Source organism: Aethalodelphis obliquidens, unplaced genomic scaffold (genome assembly GCF_003676395.1).
Source record: "Aethalodelphis obliquidens isolate GAN/ISIS:26980383/991018 unplaced genomic scaffold, ASM367639v1 scaffold7, whole genome shotgun sequence".
NCBI lineage: Eukaryota > Metazoa > Chordata > Mammalia > Artiodactyla > Delphinidae > Aethalodelphis > Aethalodelphis obliquidens.
The window spans coordinates 43,744,640-43,761,051 of NW_020837951.1; the positions used below are offsets into that span (position 1 = coordinate 43,744,640).

The window sequence follows — 16,412 nt, forward strand, 5'->3', positions numbered from 1 at the left end:
GAGACGTGGCCTCTGAGGGTCAGGAATCCAGGGATTACTGCTTTTATCAGGAACAATCCCATGCTGAAGTGCTCACTTCGCCAGACACAAGTATCCTCACCTGGAAAATAAGCACACCTGACTCTCATTTTTAAGATCTACTCTACAAGTCGGAATGTCCGACGTGCAGAGTATACAGGTTTCCCTCGATTCCGCTCTGCTCTCAGAATGTTTAGTTATTGTGCTCTCAGAATTACTAAGGTAAACAGAGGAATGACTCTAAGCATTTTAAAACCAAACTGTCGGACTTCCCTAGTGGTCGAGTGACTTACAAAAAACACTCTGTGGGAGTGTCTTCACCAATCTCATTTTATGCTACTTAGCCTATCAAAGGATGGTTGATGAAAGAAAAAGACTGAAAATACAAATGCAGTTAAAGAAGGCTTTTGTGAATGGCAACCTATTTCTCCGCATTTTTGTCTTCCTGCCTTTTCTCAAGTGATAGGACTTCATTTCCCCCTCTTTCTTCCTCTCCATCTCAACCCCACCCACCTTTTCTGCCCCACATCAGGTTTTCTGTATTCTGATTTGCTGTGTACACAGTAGGTCGCTAAGCCATATATATTAAGCAATTTTTTTTTTTTTTTGCGGTACGCGGGCCTCTCACTGTTGTGGCCTCTCCTATTGCGGAGCACAGGCTCCGGACGCGCGGGCTCAGCGGCCATGGCTCACGGGCCCAGCCGCTCCGCGGCATGTGGGATCTTCCCGGACCGGGGCACGAACCCGTGTCCCCCGCATCGGCAGGCGGACTCTCAACCACTGCGCCACCAGGGAAGCCCAGCAATTTTTTATGTTCTGTTGACTTTTTAATAACACACTAAAAATATTAGATGCAGTTATTCGTGATGACATTAATTTTATCCGGCACAAATGAAAATCGATTGTATACGTTTCCGGAGCATACCAAATGCAGTCGACTTCCCTTTTAAAGGAATAGAGAGCCTGATTATGATTGTGGGACCAGCTGCTGGTGACAACAGTTGTAAGCATTTCTGGTAAAATGCCACATTTAAAAATGCCACTTATATCTACATTTAGGGTCTTTCCATGATATTCTTTGTGTTCTAGTACATGAAGGAGAAGCATGATGCACTGAATTCAGGGAACCCAAAGGTGACCTTAGCTCGGTTTTCTAAAAGGACACTTGCAGTCATATGGCCAAAGACTAGTGTAAAGAATAATCAATCAACAGCGCAAATACAGAACTACCCCAGATTCAGGTTCCTGATAAAAAGCTACTTTTATATTTATGGTGTGAATAGAAAGAAGAAAAAAACCCAAATTGAGTTGCTTATTCACCACATCTGCCAGAATATAAATTCAATAGAGCATCAGCTCACTGAAGGCTTGTAGAATCAGTCCTGTCATCAGAGCTTCCCTTTCTTCAGAAGAGCTGACAGAGGACCTGGACACATAATACAGCTTCTTCCACCTTATCACCAAGTGCTCAATGGTGTAACCCTTGGCTCCTGGGAGTAGTATTACATCAGGGTAGATTTCGTTTACTTTGTTTATTTCTAAAGTAGAATTAGAAGAAGAAAATCAGTCTTTCATGGAGAAAGGATAGTAGAAGATCTAGGAGTAAATAAAAACCAGGTGTGTTTACTAATGGAAATAAATATGCTTTCAAGCAAATAATTTTATTCCTGTTAACCTGCAGATTCGCTGTACATTTAGAAACTCCACATAATAAAAATGTGGAGGCGAAGAATGTGCTATGGATGTTATTTAAAGCTGGACACATAAGAGGTTCGTACAGTGAAATTTTACATTTCTACGTAAGGAAATTAAGGGACTAAAGTGAGCAGAGCCATTCAGTGGCAGAAAAGCTAGGACCAGATAATCCAGTCTCAACTCAACCAATGCTCATCCCCACTGACTAGTACTGACACTGGGTATTCCTAAAAATGCTTAACAACGTGGTTTAGAGAAATATTGCTTAGCAATAGTGCATTAGAGGAAAAACAAAAAAACCAGAAACAAACCCAAAAACCCTTCCCTTCCTGCTTTATCTCATTTGCCAAATCAACAATCCCCAAGTAACTGTCTGCTTTTCATGTTTATCTATGGTCAATTCATATTGATCAATGCCCATCCCCTTTTTTTCCTCAGCCCTTGTCTTCCTCATCTGACTCAAAGAAGCCTCAGAAAGACTCAGGTTATTATTTACTTCTGGTCACTCCCACAGTCCTGTAAGCTCTGAGCCCTGTTCCAGCAGTTTTCCCAGGGCCTGGGGAAGGCTAACACCGGTGGCGGGGAGAAGCATGCAGATTGGGTTTGTCAATTTCTCATTCCAAGCAACTGAAAGAGTACGTTTGAATGTCATCTGCCCTCTGAAATAATCACAAGAATGAACAGCACCATCGCAGGTATTCTGGACATTCACCATCCCAGCACTCCCATTTTGAGGGAAAAAGAGACATACCTCCCAAAGGTTTCTCCACGTTGGATCATCGCACAGCAAATGCAATGTCATGCTCAGACTTTCAGGAGAGCCAGACTCATGAAATGGAGAAGGATATTTTCCATATTCACATTAATTCCCTATTTTCAAACTGCCCAGAAAGATACCATCACCTTTAAATTATATTGAAGGAGAATTTGAGAAATTCCTTTCACAGAGAATAAAAACATTTATTATCAATAGGGGTATGAAAGGAATTTATTGTAAATGTTTGGAAAGGCACTTGGAAAGAAGGATGGATACTCCAGCAATAATGAAAAGTTAATACTCTTCTCTAAGTTAGCTCTGGGGTAGAGAATGCCTCCTGTGGGCTGGTTCCAACTCCCAGCTCAGCTCTGAAGGGGTGAGCAAAGCTGCCGCTCTCTGAAGCCCATCCTGGGGCTTGAATGTCACAGGCCTCTACTCCATGAAGCAATGACTTTGACCTTTTGTGGAGTAGCTCATAACATTTCTGAAAGGCAGAAAATCAGCCCCTTACAGTTTCTTCCCATAAACATAATCCTGATTCAAATGAAAGCAAATCACACTTCTGAAAAAATTACAATTGATATTAAGCTTATATTATTTACAAGACTGTGGTGGATACTCTAGGGTCCTTAAAGATGCCGAACGGTGGCCTTCCTCTCGGGGGGAGACCAGCAATTGGTCTGAGCACTGTGTATGTGAGACCTCAGTCAGTTTTCACGATGGCTCCATAAAGTATTATCATAGCCTTGTCTCAGGGAAACGGAAGCTCTGATAACTTAGTAACTTGTTCCAGGTCAAAATGCTGAGAGAGAAACCAAACTGAGATTTCAACTCTGGTCTTTGTGACTTTAAAGCCGATACTTTCGACATCATCACAGACTGCATCCAGGGATGAAGAAAAAGGGAGAAGCTAGTGAAGTTCAGGATATGCCAAATCAGTTTGCCTAGATGATAAATTTCCCAGGAGTCCAGAGGAGAGCAAGGTCCCTGATGCCGTGTTCACTTTCATGACCAGAATTAAAACTACTGTTGGCCGAGAGCTGAGTATGCGGAGACAGGCCTGTATGACGCACTTCTTCAGAGCAGGTATCACACGGAGCATGGGGGCGAGGAGCACAGGTTCGGAAGGCAGACCTGAGTCTGACCCACAGTCATGCTTCTTAATGACCAGGTTACCTACTTTGCCAAGACTTGGTTTTCAAATCTTGAAACTGGGGGATGTCCTGTGAAAATTATCCCTATGCCTAACTCGAGAGGCTATCAGAGGTAATAATCATAATAATGTTTACAATCCTGAATATTAAATGTGATCGTTTTCCTCTTAAAGATGAGGAATGTAGGCTCAGGGCAAGTGAAAAGAAGTCTGCAATAAAAGCCATATATACGTTTACATCATTGGATACTATCAACTCAGTTCAATTGACCCTTGTTTATTACACAGTGGCCTTTCTTTTCTGGTTGCTGCCATGTTTTGTTGAAGGAAATTTATGTACCTGTCCTCCCCATCAGCTTTTTCAAATCTATGTTTAGAATCACAGACACTCAGAATTGGTATGAACCTCAAGTTGACCTAATCCAACCTCTGTATGATTTTGTATCTTCCCTATAACAGGGACATCCAGACTATATTAGAATGACTCCTGTGATATGGACTTCATTTATCCCCAGGTGGCCCAGGAGTCACTAAAAATTGAACAAAACAAACTAAAAGAAAAGAGGACTGTTACTGATATCTGGTTAATCCGTGAGTAGGACAAAGGGAATTAGAATGGAATTTGCAAAAGTTAAAAAAAACCAGTCACAGTGTTAGTAACAAATCTCTAAACTAAAAACAAGGTGACAATAAATACCTGACGTGCATTATACAAGGCTAGGATAAATTTGTGCTTCTTTCCATATAAACGCATCACAATTCACAATAATACAGTAATCTAAATCTGACACTTGGATATCAGATAATCTTCAATTACAGAATGTGAAACCACCTATGTATTTATGAAAACATCTATTTCTTTGTTTCCAAAATGGATAATGTTCTACTGGGTCCATTTGGCAAGTCACTTCTTAGCTTTGTTAAAGTTCTAAAAACACAGAGTTCCATCAGTACATAGTTAAATTCTAAGGGAGGATTTTAAAAATAAACTCCAGTTTAAGTTAATTTTTGGGACTTCCCTGGTGGCGCAGTGGTTAAGAATCTGCCTGCCAATGCAGGGGACATGGGTTCAAGCCCTGGTCCGGGAAGATCCCACATGCCGCAAAGCAACTAAGACCGTGAGCCACAACTACTGAGCCTGCGCTCTAGAGCCCACGAGCCACAACTATTGAGCCCGCGAGCCACACCTAGTGAAGCCCACGTGCCTAGAGCCTGTGCTCTGCAAGAAGAGAAGCCACTGTAATGAGAAGCCCGCGCACCTCAACGAAGAGTAGCCCCCGCTCGCCGCAACTAGAGAAAGCCTGCGCGTAGCAACGAAGACCCAACGCAGTCAAAAATAAATAAATAAATTTAAATAAATAAATAAAGTCAATTTTCATGAAGTGAAACTGATATTAAAAAAAGCTCGCTTGTCTATCTTTGCCTGCCCATATATTATTTCAAAGTTTTACAACATTTGCCAACTAATTTAACAACAATCTGTCATTTACTAAAATGCAAATGGGTACCAAGCCTGCTACAGCTGGGTGTGTATCAGATAAAAACATATCCTTCCCGAGTGGAATTGGTTCATTTTATTATGATTATTATTACTGCTTTATTATATAAGCTCATTATACCTCTTCTCTCCTGTTTTTGTGAACATGTGCCTTTAATTTAAGGGTGAAGAAACTGTGTGTGTGCATGTGTGTAAATGAGACAATGTGTGAAAATAAAGCATGCTTGTGCTTTCAGCAAATATTCTAAATATTCAATCAGTTGTAAAATCTGGTGAATTGAAAAGGAAATTGATGATAGAAAGGAGATATACTAACCAGAGACTTCATAAAAGACTAGTTTCCACCGGGACCCCTGAATAGAAGGGCAGAGTGAGGATGGGATGAAGGCCACTGTTCCAACAGGGAGTTAGAGACCAACGATTCCGATTTCACCTACTTTTGTTCCCCATCCTTGACACTGGTTCTGTCATGAATTCATTGTAATGCCTTAATTGATAACCCCAAAGCCTAAAATGCTCAAATAAAAAGAATCTGAAATTGAAAGTATACTTGCAGATAAATGGCAAAGCAAACACTATAAGCCATGATCCTACAATACCTACAATGAGCCCCATGATTTCTCCAGATAAAACATTAAGCTAAACGTCAAACCAGTGCTTGGTATGTAGTGAATAGTTAAGAAATATTTTTTGAGTAAAATAATCAGGGAAGTACTGGTAATCCGAATACAGGGTTTTCTGATTATGGGAAAAAGAAAAGATTCAATTCTATGTTTTTCGCTTGTTTTCTAAAGGATATTATTAAACACACTTGTCAGGAAACTGTGAAATGCTGTCAATGCATTAGATGCTATCAAATGCATCATTAAAGTTTAATAACCCAACTAGGGCAAAAAAGATGACTGCAAGGCAACTAGACTGCACACAGTACGTTTTGTTATCGTGTGTACTTTAGTCTGTCCTTATTGTTCACCAGATCTGGGAGTCTGATGGCTCTTTGTCTAGAACCTTTACTCATTGTTACATGGTGAGCTCCCTGAAGACAAGTCCTGAGTATTATTCACCTTCCACTAGCACCTAGAAAAGTGCCTGGAATATTATAACCACCAGTGAGTGTTTCCTGAATGCAACCAGAAATAAATGAAGAAAGAGTCTATCAAAGACAATTTTAGGCAATTAGCTCCTTATTCTGACACCAAACCTTGGGTCCCCTATCTCTGAAACATTGTCAGTCAACTCACTCATTTTATAAAATCATTTCTTATTTAGAACTGTGTGGGCAGATGAAGCCAAGAGTTTCCCCTGAGGGAAGTCTTTGCCAGTCATACCGAGGAGCCAATCCAAAGGATCCCATGGTAAGTGAAATCGTACCTGTTTGAATGAGAGCAACTTTTTTTTCAACTATCTTTTCTCAAGATTTTGATTCTGAGACTCCTGCTAAAATTGTAAGAGACCCTATGTGCTCTCCTAAGAAGCTCAGAATGTTCCCTGTTGGTCACAGGGAGCAGTGATGAGTTTTAAAGAGGAGACAAATGACAAGATTTACATATAAAAATACTTCTGTGGCTGTGGTGTTCATGCTGAATTGAAAGTTGAAGCTCAAGCCGGGAGGATGGAAGTTTTGAAATTATGCTATTGCCAAAGTCTATACGAGAGATGTTGGTTCTAGTTGTGAGGACAAGAGGGCAGATTCCACAGACTTTTCAGAAGTAGTACAGGAAAGAAAGACTTATTAGATGACTAGATTGAAGAAAAGAGGAAATGATGAGTTTTAGGAAGGGAGATTGGGTGAATGGCAGTGACATCAAGTAAATAAATACATTAGTGTTGGTAAAAACAACCCAATCACTAAAATTATTTCCAGTTCTAACATTCTGACTCTAATAAGTTTAGCTGAATTTTCACTAAGCAATTCTAAAGAACTTAAAGTGAAATTTAACAGCAATTCAAAAAAGTCATGAAAATAAAAGCTTTGGTGTGGTTAAAGTTTAGAACATTGATTAAATAAACTTAAACACATCTCTACTGCAGGACTTCTCAGAGCCTTTAATATGCTTTTAAATTTCTAAAGGACGCATATAATAAGTGGTGTTTCTCAAGTGCATTTGAAAGCAAAATCCCTCCATCCCCCCCACTTTTTAGCATTTTATTAATTAGTGTTTTACGGAAAAGCTTTAGAAAACCTTGGGTATTTTCTCCCATTTATTTTGGCCATTCCTTAATAATAATCTCAAGATTATATACTTACCTTCCCTAAGGACCATTCAGCAATATGAAATTGATTAAACCCAGAGATTTGGAACAATAAAAACTTTTTATAATATTTACATGATTAATCAGTATTTCACTTTCATTACTCTTGCCCTTTTAGTGATGATAATGATTAAGATTCATAACATAATGAGAGATTCTTATGTTCCAGGAACTCTGATGAGTATTTAACAGGCATTAATCATATAATCCTCATAATAGTCCTATAAACTAATTACTAGCATTTAGCTCCATTGTACAGAGGAACAAACTGATCCTCAGAGAGGCTAATTAACTTGAAAAAGGCAAGGTATTAGGACCCACTGAAGAGTCTGAATGCAGAGTCTGGGTACACTAATCACCAGACTATTCAATGTATGTTAATAACTCATTTCCAAAATATTAAACAAAAACAATGAAAGTGTGACCCTTAAGAAAATTAACTCAGTATATGCAGCAAATTGGCACGGAAGTCATTCATACATTCATTCACTAAATACCTACAGAGTAAAAGACACTGTTTTGGGTACTTGGGATACAGTAGAGAACAAAACAGTCAAACTCAGGGCCTTCATGGAGGAGACAATCAATTAACAAGGTAAGTAAATCTAATACATAGAAGAAGGGATAAAAATTGCCAAAAGGGGGTTCTGAAGGGTTGGAGTGCATGTATGCTATATTGTGGATAGAAAGAACCAGGCAGGAGTCCCTGTCAGGACAAATTAGATAAGAACTCAGAGAAGAGTACTGGGTTTCACGGTGACCTTGATAAGAACAGCTTCGGTGGAATGATGGGGCAGAGTCCTGATGCCGTGGCTTCCCAGATGATAGGACAAATGAGGTTGTAGAGGGCAAGTATGGACCACAGTTTCAAGGGATTTTGTTTCAAAGTGAAAAAAAAAAAAAATGAGGCAGTAATTGGAAGGAGATAGGAGCCCAGAGATGGATTCTCCTCTCTCTCTTTTGAGATAGGAGAATTAACAGTGTGAACGTTTGTGGACGGCAATAATACAGTTGAGAGGGAAATTTTAAAGATGAAAGAGAAGCTATCTGATTGAGCCATGTCACTGATGAGGTGAGAAGGAATGGGGTCAAGTGAAGAATTGGAGGCAGTGGACTCAGGTAGAAGAGCAATTAATTCACCATGGTAACAGAAGAAAAGCTAGAGTATGTGGTCACAGATGGAGGGAGGAAGACAGATGTGCCAAACAGAACAGAAATGACAACTTGAAAAAAAAATCTATTAGATTTCGTTGAGGCCCACATTCTGACTTCTTTAGCTATGCTGAATATCTGTTTTCTACAAAATTGGGGAGAAGAGTATATATCTTATGAAATTATTGTGAAGATTAAAAGTTATCTATTTTAGGGCTTAGGAGAGTAACTATAGTATAGTAGTCTCGCAAATGTTGAATGTATTACTATTATTATTTTCATGCAGCCCAAATGATATACTTCTAATTCTTGCATTTAATTTTATAGCTCTGTAGCAGCAAACATAGTGCCATCTTTGAGAGAAAGAGCAAGTTGTCAATTGTGACATGGTTTGTTTAACATAGTTTCTCTAATGCAGTTTTGGCACATTAATTCTAAAGGGGCTATAAATGGAATCAATTTTGATTTTGTTATAAAGTCTTTGAAAACAGTGTTCCATTTTACTAGGCCAAATACTTATCTGATAGTAAACAAATAGGGAGCACTTTGAAATTCAATATTTGCTACATTTTTTGATTAGCAAGCAGAAGGCATGGATGCAATCTATACTTGGACTCCCTGAGCAAAATGTATTTATTTCCTTTGTGAAAGCTTTCTTGATCCTTAAGCTTCTCTCTCTTGCCACCCATCTCTCCAGATGTCTTGACACCCAAGTCCAACTCATTATCAACTCTTTCCTGGACAATTTCAATCTTCCTCTCTTGCCTTCCCATCCCTTGCCCCACATGCAGTCCCTTCTCTACACAGCAGTGATCTTTTAAAACTGTGTATTCCATCAGGCCACTACCTCTGCTGAAAACCTCCACTGGCTTTCTGTAGCAGATTAAAAGGCAGGCCCCCTTCATGGTTTAGGATGCCCTGCTGAGCTAGCCCCCTGCCTACTTCTGTGGCCGTCTACTACTGCCCACTTTCTGTTCTTGTTGCTCCCAACACCCAAGTTAGCATTCTGTTCTGGAGATACACCCTAATCGTTCTCCACTCAGGGGACTTTTTAGCTCTTGCTGTTTCTTCTGCACAGAGCATTCCTTCCACATTTCTTCACCTAACTGGCTTCTTATCACTTATGTCTCCATTCACATATCACCTCCTCAAAGATGATTCCCTGTCCTCCCTAACTAAATCAGTTCTGTTTCCCCCCAGTCATCAGTTTAATTGCATTCATAACACTTCTCCTTAGCTCAAATAGTCTTGATAGTTTCTATGTTTGTTTCGTCTTGTTGCTAGAATGGGGAAACTTTTATGTATTATGTATAAAACTTAGACGTCTTCTTCCGTCTTTTATCTACAGTGCGGAAGTTGGCTAAACTTAATAAAAAGAAGAAATTCCAATTCCTGTAGTTTCTAGATGATGTAGTTAAAACTGCAACAGTCTAAAGTCACGGTGACTTTAGACTGCCACATAGATTTTCAGCTAGTTTCTTGAAGGAATTATTTTTAGTCACTTATTCCCTCATTCCTTAAATCACTCAGCTAATAAATCACTTATTTATTTCATTATTGTGTTCTATAATCTAACTTTGTACAAAGTAATTATCCAATTATTTTCCATATATTTGAAAGTATATATTATACAAAGAACACAAATTAAAATAATCTCAAAGAATATAAAATTTACCAACTCATTTGATGCCTGATAGTGGAAGAATGAAAGATTTCTTTTTCCTGGAAAAGGCTATCTAATATACTGCTTCAAAAATCACAAACATGGATAACTGAAATGAATTTGTATACCGAGAGGTTATCTTGATGAAACTGAAGATGAGCTTTTATAAGGCAAGTAAAATCGAAGGTGAGTATAGACATAGGAAGAACAAAATAAATGACATTATAGAACTCAGAAAGTCTATGCTGACTTTCATCAGATTATTTTTAATCTACCACTACAAGTAACTAAATGGAATCATCTAGAACTCCACAGTGTGGAATGCTATAGGAGAGAAGAATGGGGGGCTGAGAATAAATACAAAGTTTTCTGGAAGAACATGATCTCTTTTCCAAAGAAAGAAAAACATATATATGGTATTTCTTGAGCACCTATTATGTTCCAGGTACTGTGTCAATTGCTTTATATGCATTATCATCTCACTTAGCACTCGTAACATCTTTGTAAGTAAATACTATTATTGCCCTACTATAGATGAGGAAATGGAAGCAGAGAGGTAATTTGATCTAAATCAGGTCAGAGAGCAGTAAATGACAAATCCTAGACTCAACTCTAGACTAAGTCGCAAGCCCATGTATATTAAACACATAAAAACCCTCTCGTGCTGATCTTAACACATTTAAATGAGTCACCGCTGCTTTTCCATAATTAGATGTGCAATGCTAGAAGTCAGAATAATTTGTTCTTTTTAAGAGTTACTTCTTTTGTTACTGCCTTAACTCTAAAAGTAAATGGTCTGTTTTAAAACTAAAGTCCTTGTTTTCCCAGATTAAAACCTTGAGAGATCCTCAATGGAAAGTTGAACAAATTATGGGATATCCATACTCCAAAAATTTTGAAAGAGTAAAATGAATGAGTCCTATCCTATGGATTGCCCCAGAAGGATACGCATGATACACTGTTAGGTGAAAACAGCAACACGCAAAGACATATGATCCCCATTTGGTATACGAACGTGCACAGGAGTATGGGAAGATGTAGTCCATACTCCTAGCAATGGTTATCTAGTTGGACAAGAAAATCTATTTTAATTTCATCATTATAGTAATGATCTATTGTAACAGGCATGGATTACTTTTATAATTAATGATGAGTATAGAATAAATTTTTTTAAATTATTTATTTCTGAATATAATCTTTCTGTATATCTGAATAACTTTTTCAGATCATCTTGTTTCTAATATTAGCTCTTTTTTCCTTCCACCAACGTACCACATTTGTATTTGTTTTATATATTAGACTTCCAGTTAAGATTTCCATTGAATGAAAGATTCACTAGCAATAATCAATTTGAAAATCATTGGTCCATATCACCTGATTTAATGATAGCTACTGAATATAGGACATTCTCTCTCTATATACTCATGAGGCTATGTGTACTACTAACATAAATAGATTCATTTTAATGAGAAATTTCAGATTGCTCTTTATTATGTTAAGAGTCATACACATACAGTTGAAAATTAAATATGAACTAAGCATGAGTGACTTAACTTGAATAACCACTGTACTGATGACAGAGAGGGAAAGAACAGTAATGTGCAGCCCAAGGTTTTGGTAATGAAATCACCAGGTTACTGGTGATTAAAGGAAAATTCTACCCAACAACTTAGTTTCAGAGCATTCTAATGTAGCTGAGAATTGACAGAGCTAGAAAAGTCTGAAGCAAATCTAACGATAGTTAGAAAGTGCATACAGAACAAGTGCAGAAGTTTTCCCTCCAGTCTCTTTCAGAATAACCAGGAGACGGCTTAGCTCAGACTTCTGATTAAAACCCTAACCCCAATCCCACAAAGGTGGAAGAATCGTAATTATTTGTACTCCAGCTGCAATGTTACGTTAATCAACTACATGCATTCCACTGTTTCAAATCTGGGCTGAATTTATAACAACCCTATGGTTAGCATAGTTTGCAGTAAATTAAATTAAATTCAACAAACATTCACTGAGTACTCACTAGAATTCAATGTACTTTATGGGTTTTGCAAAGCCCACAAAGGTGCGTACAGTACAAGCTCTGCTCTTCAAGAACTTACTATTTAGTGAAGAAGATACATGCAAAACTCTGACAGAGAGCACAATACGATAAAGACTATACATACCAGGAAGAATACAAAGTATAGGAAAAATAAGGTAGGGATCACGTACACTAAATTCTAGCTTGGGCAGTGAGAAGGTTTCTGGGAAGAGGTAGCAGTTTAACTGAAGTTTGATGGTCAAATAGGATTTGTCTGTATAGTAGTAGGTCATGGGAGAGAGTCAAAGACCACATACTGTAGAGAAAGCAGTATGTGCCAATGGGTAGTAAGAGTGGAGTATGCTTCACAGACACAGAAAACAAACCTATGGCTACCAAAGGGGAAAGGGAGGAGGTAGGGATAAACCAGGAGTAGACGACTAACAGATACAAACTACTACACAGAGAATAGATAAGCAACAGGATTTACTGCATAGCACAGGGGGCTATATTCAATATCTTGTAATAACCTATGATAGAAAATCTGAAAAATACATACCTAGCTGGATCACTTTACTGTACACCTGAAACTAACACAATATTGTAAATCAACTATACTTCAATTAAAAAAAAAAAAAGAGTGGAGTACGCTTACATTCCTAAAAAGAAAAAAGAGATGAGGAAGCAAAAAGAGGTTAGGCCCAGATCAACAATGGCCAAACATGAACATGATTAAAATGTACGTTTTAGACTCACAGATATAGAGAACAAACTAGTGGTTACCAGTCAGGAGAGGGAAGGGGGAGGGGCAATATAGGGGTAGGGATTAAGAGGGACAAACTTAGTTATAAAATAAGCTACAAGGATATATTGTACAACACAGGGAATATAGCCAGTATTTTGTAATAACTATAAATGATTATAAACTTTAAAAACTGTGAATCACTATATTGTACACCTGTAATTTATATAATATTATATATTAACTATACTTCAATAAAAACTTTTTTAAAATAAATTTTAAAAATGTATACTTTAAATCACTCAATGGTGCATTCACGAGTAAGAAAGAGAAAGGAGTTGCTTCTGGTGGAGTATTACAACTGTATAACCCTTATTTTTTAATTTAATTTAAATAAGACAGGATTTCTCAAGATCTGTAATTTGAAACAGATATTTTATTACATTAGATTATATGGTCAATTTGGGGGAGAGGAGTGGTCAGTGAATTTTTTTAGTGAAATCAAGGAAAATGATGATGAATTAAGCTGCCTGGTTAGGGAATGTGGGAACAGAAAAATAATATTGTCCTGGGACAGAGGTGAAGCTAGGGAAGGGACTACACAAGGGAGATGCCCAGAAGGGCACTGTTGGATGACCTATCAACACCAATTGGAGGGTTTCAATATCTCCAATTCTCAGTCTCACAGTTCCAAGAATTTATATCTCCAAATCCAAAATTAACATATTGATGAATATTAATGATGTTAATATTCATATTAATAAATATTTCTTTTCAACAAATCTAAGCATCCAAATATACCTCTGTTCTCATCAGAGGAAACTCTCTAGCCCTTAGCTTATTTGCAGGACAGATACAATGCACAATCCTGTCTACTGACTCAGCCTAGAGCTCCATGCACTCCTCTAGACGGGAGAATTGGAAACTCACTATTTCAGAGGTGGCTTCATATGAAAGTCATCACCAATCAACACAGTTTGAGCTGAGGTGCTTTTAAAACATACAAATATACAAATAGTTCATGCAGCTCTATGTCAAAAAAACAAACAACCCAATCAAAAGATGGACAGAAGATCTAAATAGACATTTTTTTTTTTTTTGCGGTACGCGGGCCTCTCACCACCGTGGCCTCTCCCGCCATGGAGCACAGGCTCCGGATGCACAGGCTCAGTGGCCATGGCCCATGGGCCCAGCCGCTCCACGGCATGCGGGATCCTCCCAGACCGGGACACGAACCCGTGTCCGCCGCATCGGCAGGCGGACCCCCAACCACTGCGCCACAAGGGAAGCCCTAAATAGACATTTTTCCAAAGAAGACATACAGATCGCCAAAAAAGCACATGAAAAATTGCTAAACATCACTAATTATCAGAGAAATGCAAATCAAAACTACAACGAAGTATCACCTCACACCAGTCAGAATGGCCACTATTAAAAAGTCTACAAATAATAAATGCTGGAGAGGGTGTGGAGAAAAGGGAACCCTTCTACACTGTTGGTGGGAATGTAAGTTGGTGCAGCCACTATGGAAAACAATATGGAGGTTCCTCAGAAAACTAAAAATAGTTAACATATGATCCAGCAATCCCACTCCTGGGCATATATCCAGAGAAAAATATAATCCTAAAGGATACATGCACCCCAATGTTCATTGCAGCACTATTCACAATAGCCAAGACGTGGAAGCAATCTAAATGTCCACCAACAAAGGAATGGATAAAGAAGATGTGGTACATATATACAATGGAATATTACTCAGCCATCAAAAAGAATGAAATACCATTTTCAGCAACATAGTAAGTGAAGTAAGTCAGTTAGAGAAAGACAAATATCATATGATATCACTCATATGTAGAATCTAATTTTTAAAAAAATGAAACAAATGAACTTATTTACAAAACAGAAACAGACTTACATATACTGAAAACAAACTTCTGGTTACCAAAGGGGAAATGTGGGCGGGAGGGATAAATCAGGAGCTTGGGATAAACATACTCACTACTATATACAAGATAGATAACCAACAAGGACCTACTGTATAGCACAGGGAACTCTACTCAATATTCTGGGATAACCTATATGAGAAAAGAATCTAAAAAAGAATGAATATATGTGTATGTATAACTTAATCACTTTGCTGTACACCTGAAACTAACACAACATTGTGAATCAACTATACTCCAGTAAAATAAAAAAAAAAAAACACCTACCATTCTAACACCGTTTTCAAAGGCTTGCCGGGTGAGTGGAGCTGGTCCATCCACAGTCTTGCCATCGTCATCTGGGCCCCAGCTCGCACTGTAAATGTGCACATGCTGAGGGTTGAAGCTAACTGATTTTGCTTCAACCATATCCGTGACATCTCCATCCAGCATGCGAACTCCTGTAAGACAGAAAGGGGAAGTAACTCTAACACAAGCTTCACTCAAACAGACCAAGATATATTTCAATCGTAGCATTTTTTTTTTTTTAAGGAAAGAATAACCTTTAAATCAACACTAAGTCAGCATATGTTCCTCAGAAAAGGATAGTGCAAGACTTTTCTGAAGCTTTCTTGGGGGGAAAGGAAGTTACATTCCATGTAGAAGAGCAAAACTTCTTTAAAAACGTTTTTAGCCATTGTTCTCTTTTTCTAAGTTTCCACATTCTTTCCCTTCTCTTTATCTGTCTTAAGGGATAGGTTTGTCTCTTGACAGAGGGAGCCTCAAGCAATCCATCTTCCCTAAACTTCTCTTCATTAGGTACCTTGTGCTCATAATTGGTATAAAACACTCTAACCTCAGCAGTCTTAGAAATTTGGAAAGCCGCCAAGTTAGAGTGGTCCAATTTCCTCCATATTTAATATTATTTCCTAATCTGAAATACTGATGTGAACTTAAAGTATTACTTCTTTGCCAAGCCAAGTTATTATAAGTCAAATAATAAATGAGAATGCCCTCTGTGTATGTTACACATCAAATAATTCTCAAAGGGTTTTGGCAATGTTTAGTCATTAATCTTCATGTAAGTATTCCCACCAGACAGATAGGAATTTATTATTAACCTTAATTTGCAAAAATAGACACTAAGATACTAAAAAAAATTGTCAAATAAAAAGCTTTCTTTTTATTTTACAGACACACAATAACAACAAAACACCTAATAAGTAAACATATCTTTCCTTAAGCTGAAGCTAAATACCATCACTGAAACATTGTATTATTTTAAAATTATGTCCTTATAGACCAAATTTACTCCTTAGGAAAACGTTATCTAGTAGGATTTCAACTTTCTTTGGTTACCAATAAATGAGGATTAAATAATAAAACCCTAAATCGGGCAGCTTTAGAGCCTATGTGGTTTGAGGTGGGAATTCTGGTGGAATATAAAAATATTCTTGAAGGAACCATATCTTCTTTGTACTTTTAAAAAAATGTTTAACTTTTAACTATAAAATAACAAACACAGAAAAACAGAAAAAATGA

At 37.8% G+C, this 16,412-nt stretch overlaps 1 protein-coding gene across 3 annotated transcripts in view; it reads right to left on the reverse strand.

Moving 5' to 3' along the window:
- The window catches only part of PCSK5 (proprotein convertase subtilisin/kexin type 5), a 447,761-nt gene that overhangs the window by 270,413 nt on the left and 160,936 nt on the right, over positions 1-16,412 (reverse strand). For all 3 annotated transcript variants that reach the window (XM_027105664.1, XM_027105665.1, XM_027105666.1), the window contains exon 7: positions 15,159-15,331. In XM_027105664.1, the coding sequence (XP_026961465.1) occupies positions 15,159-15,331 (173 nt within the window). The remainder of the gene's footprint in view (positions 1-15,158; positions 15,332-16,412) is intronic.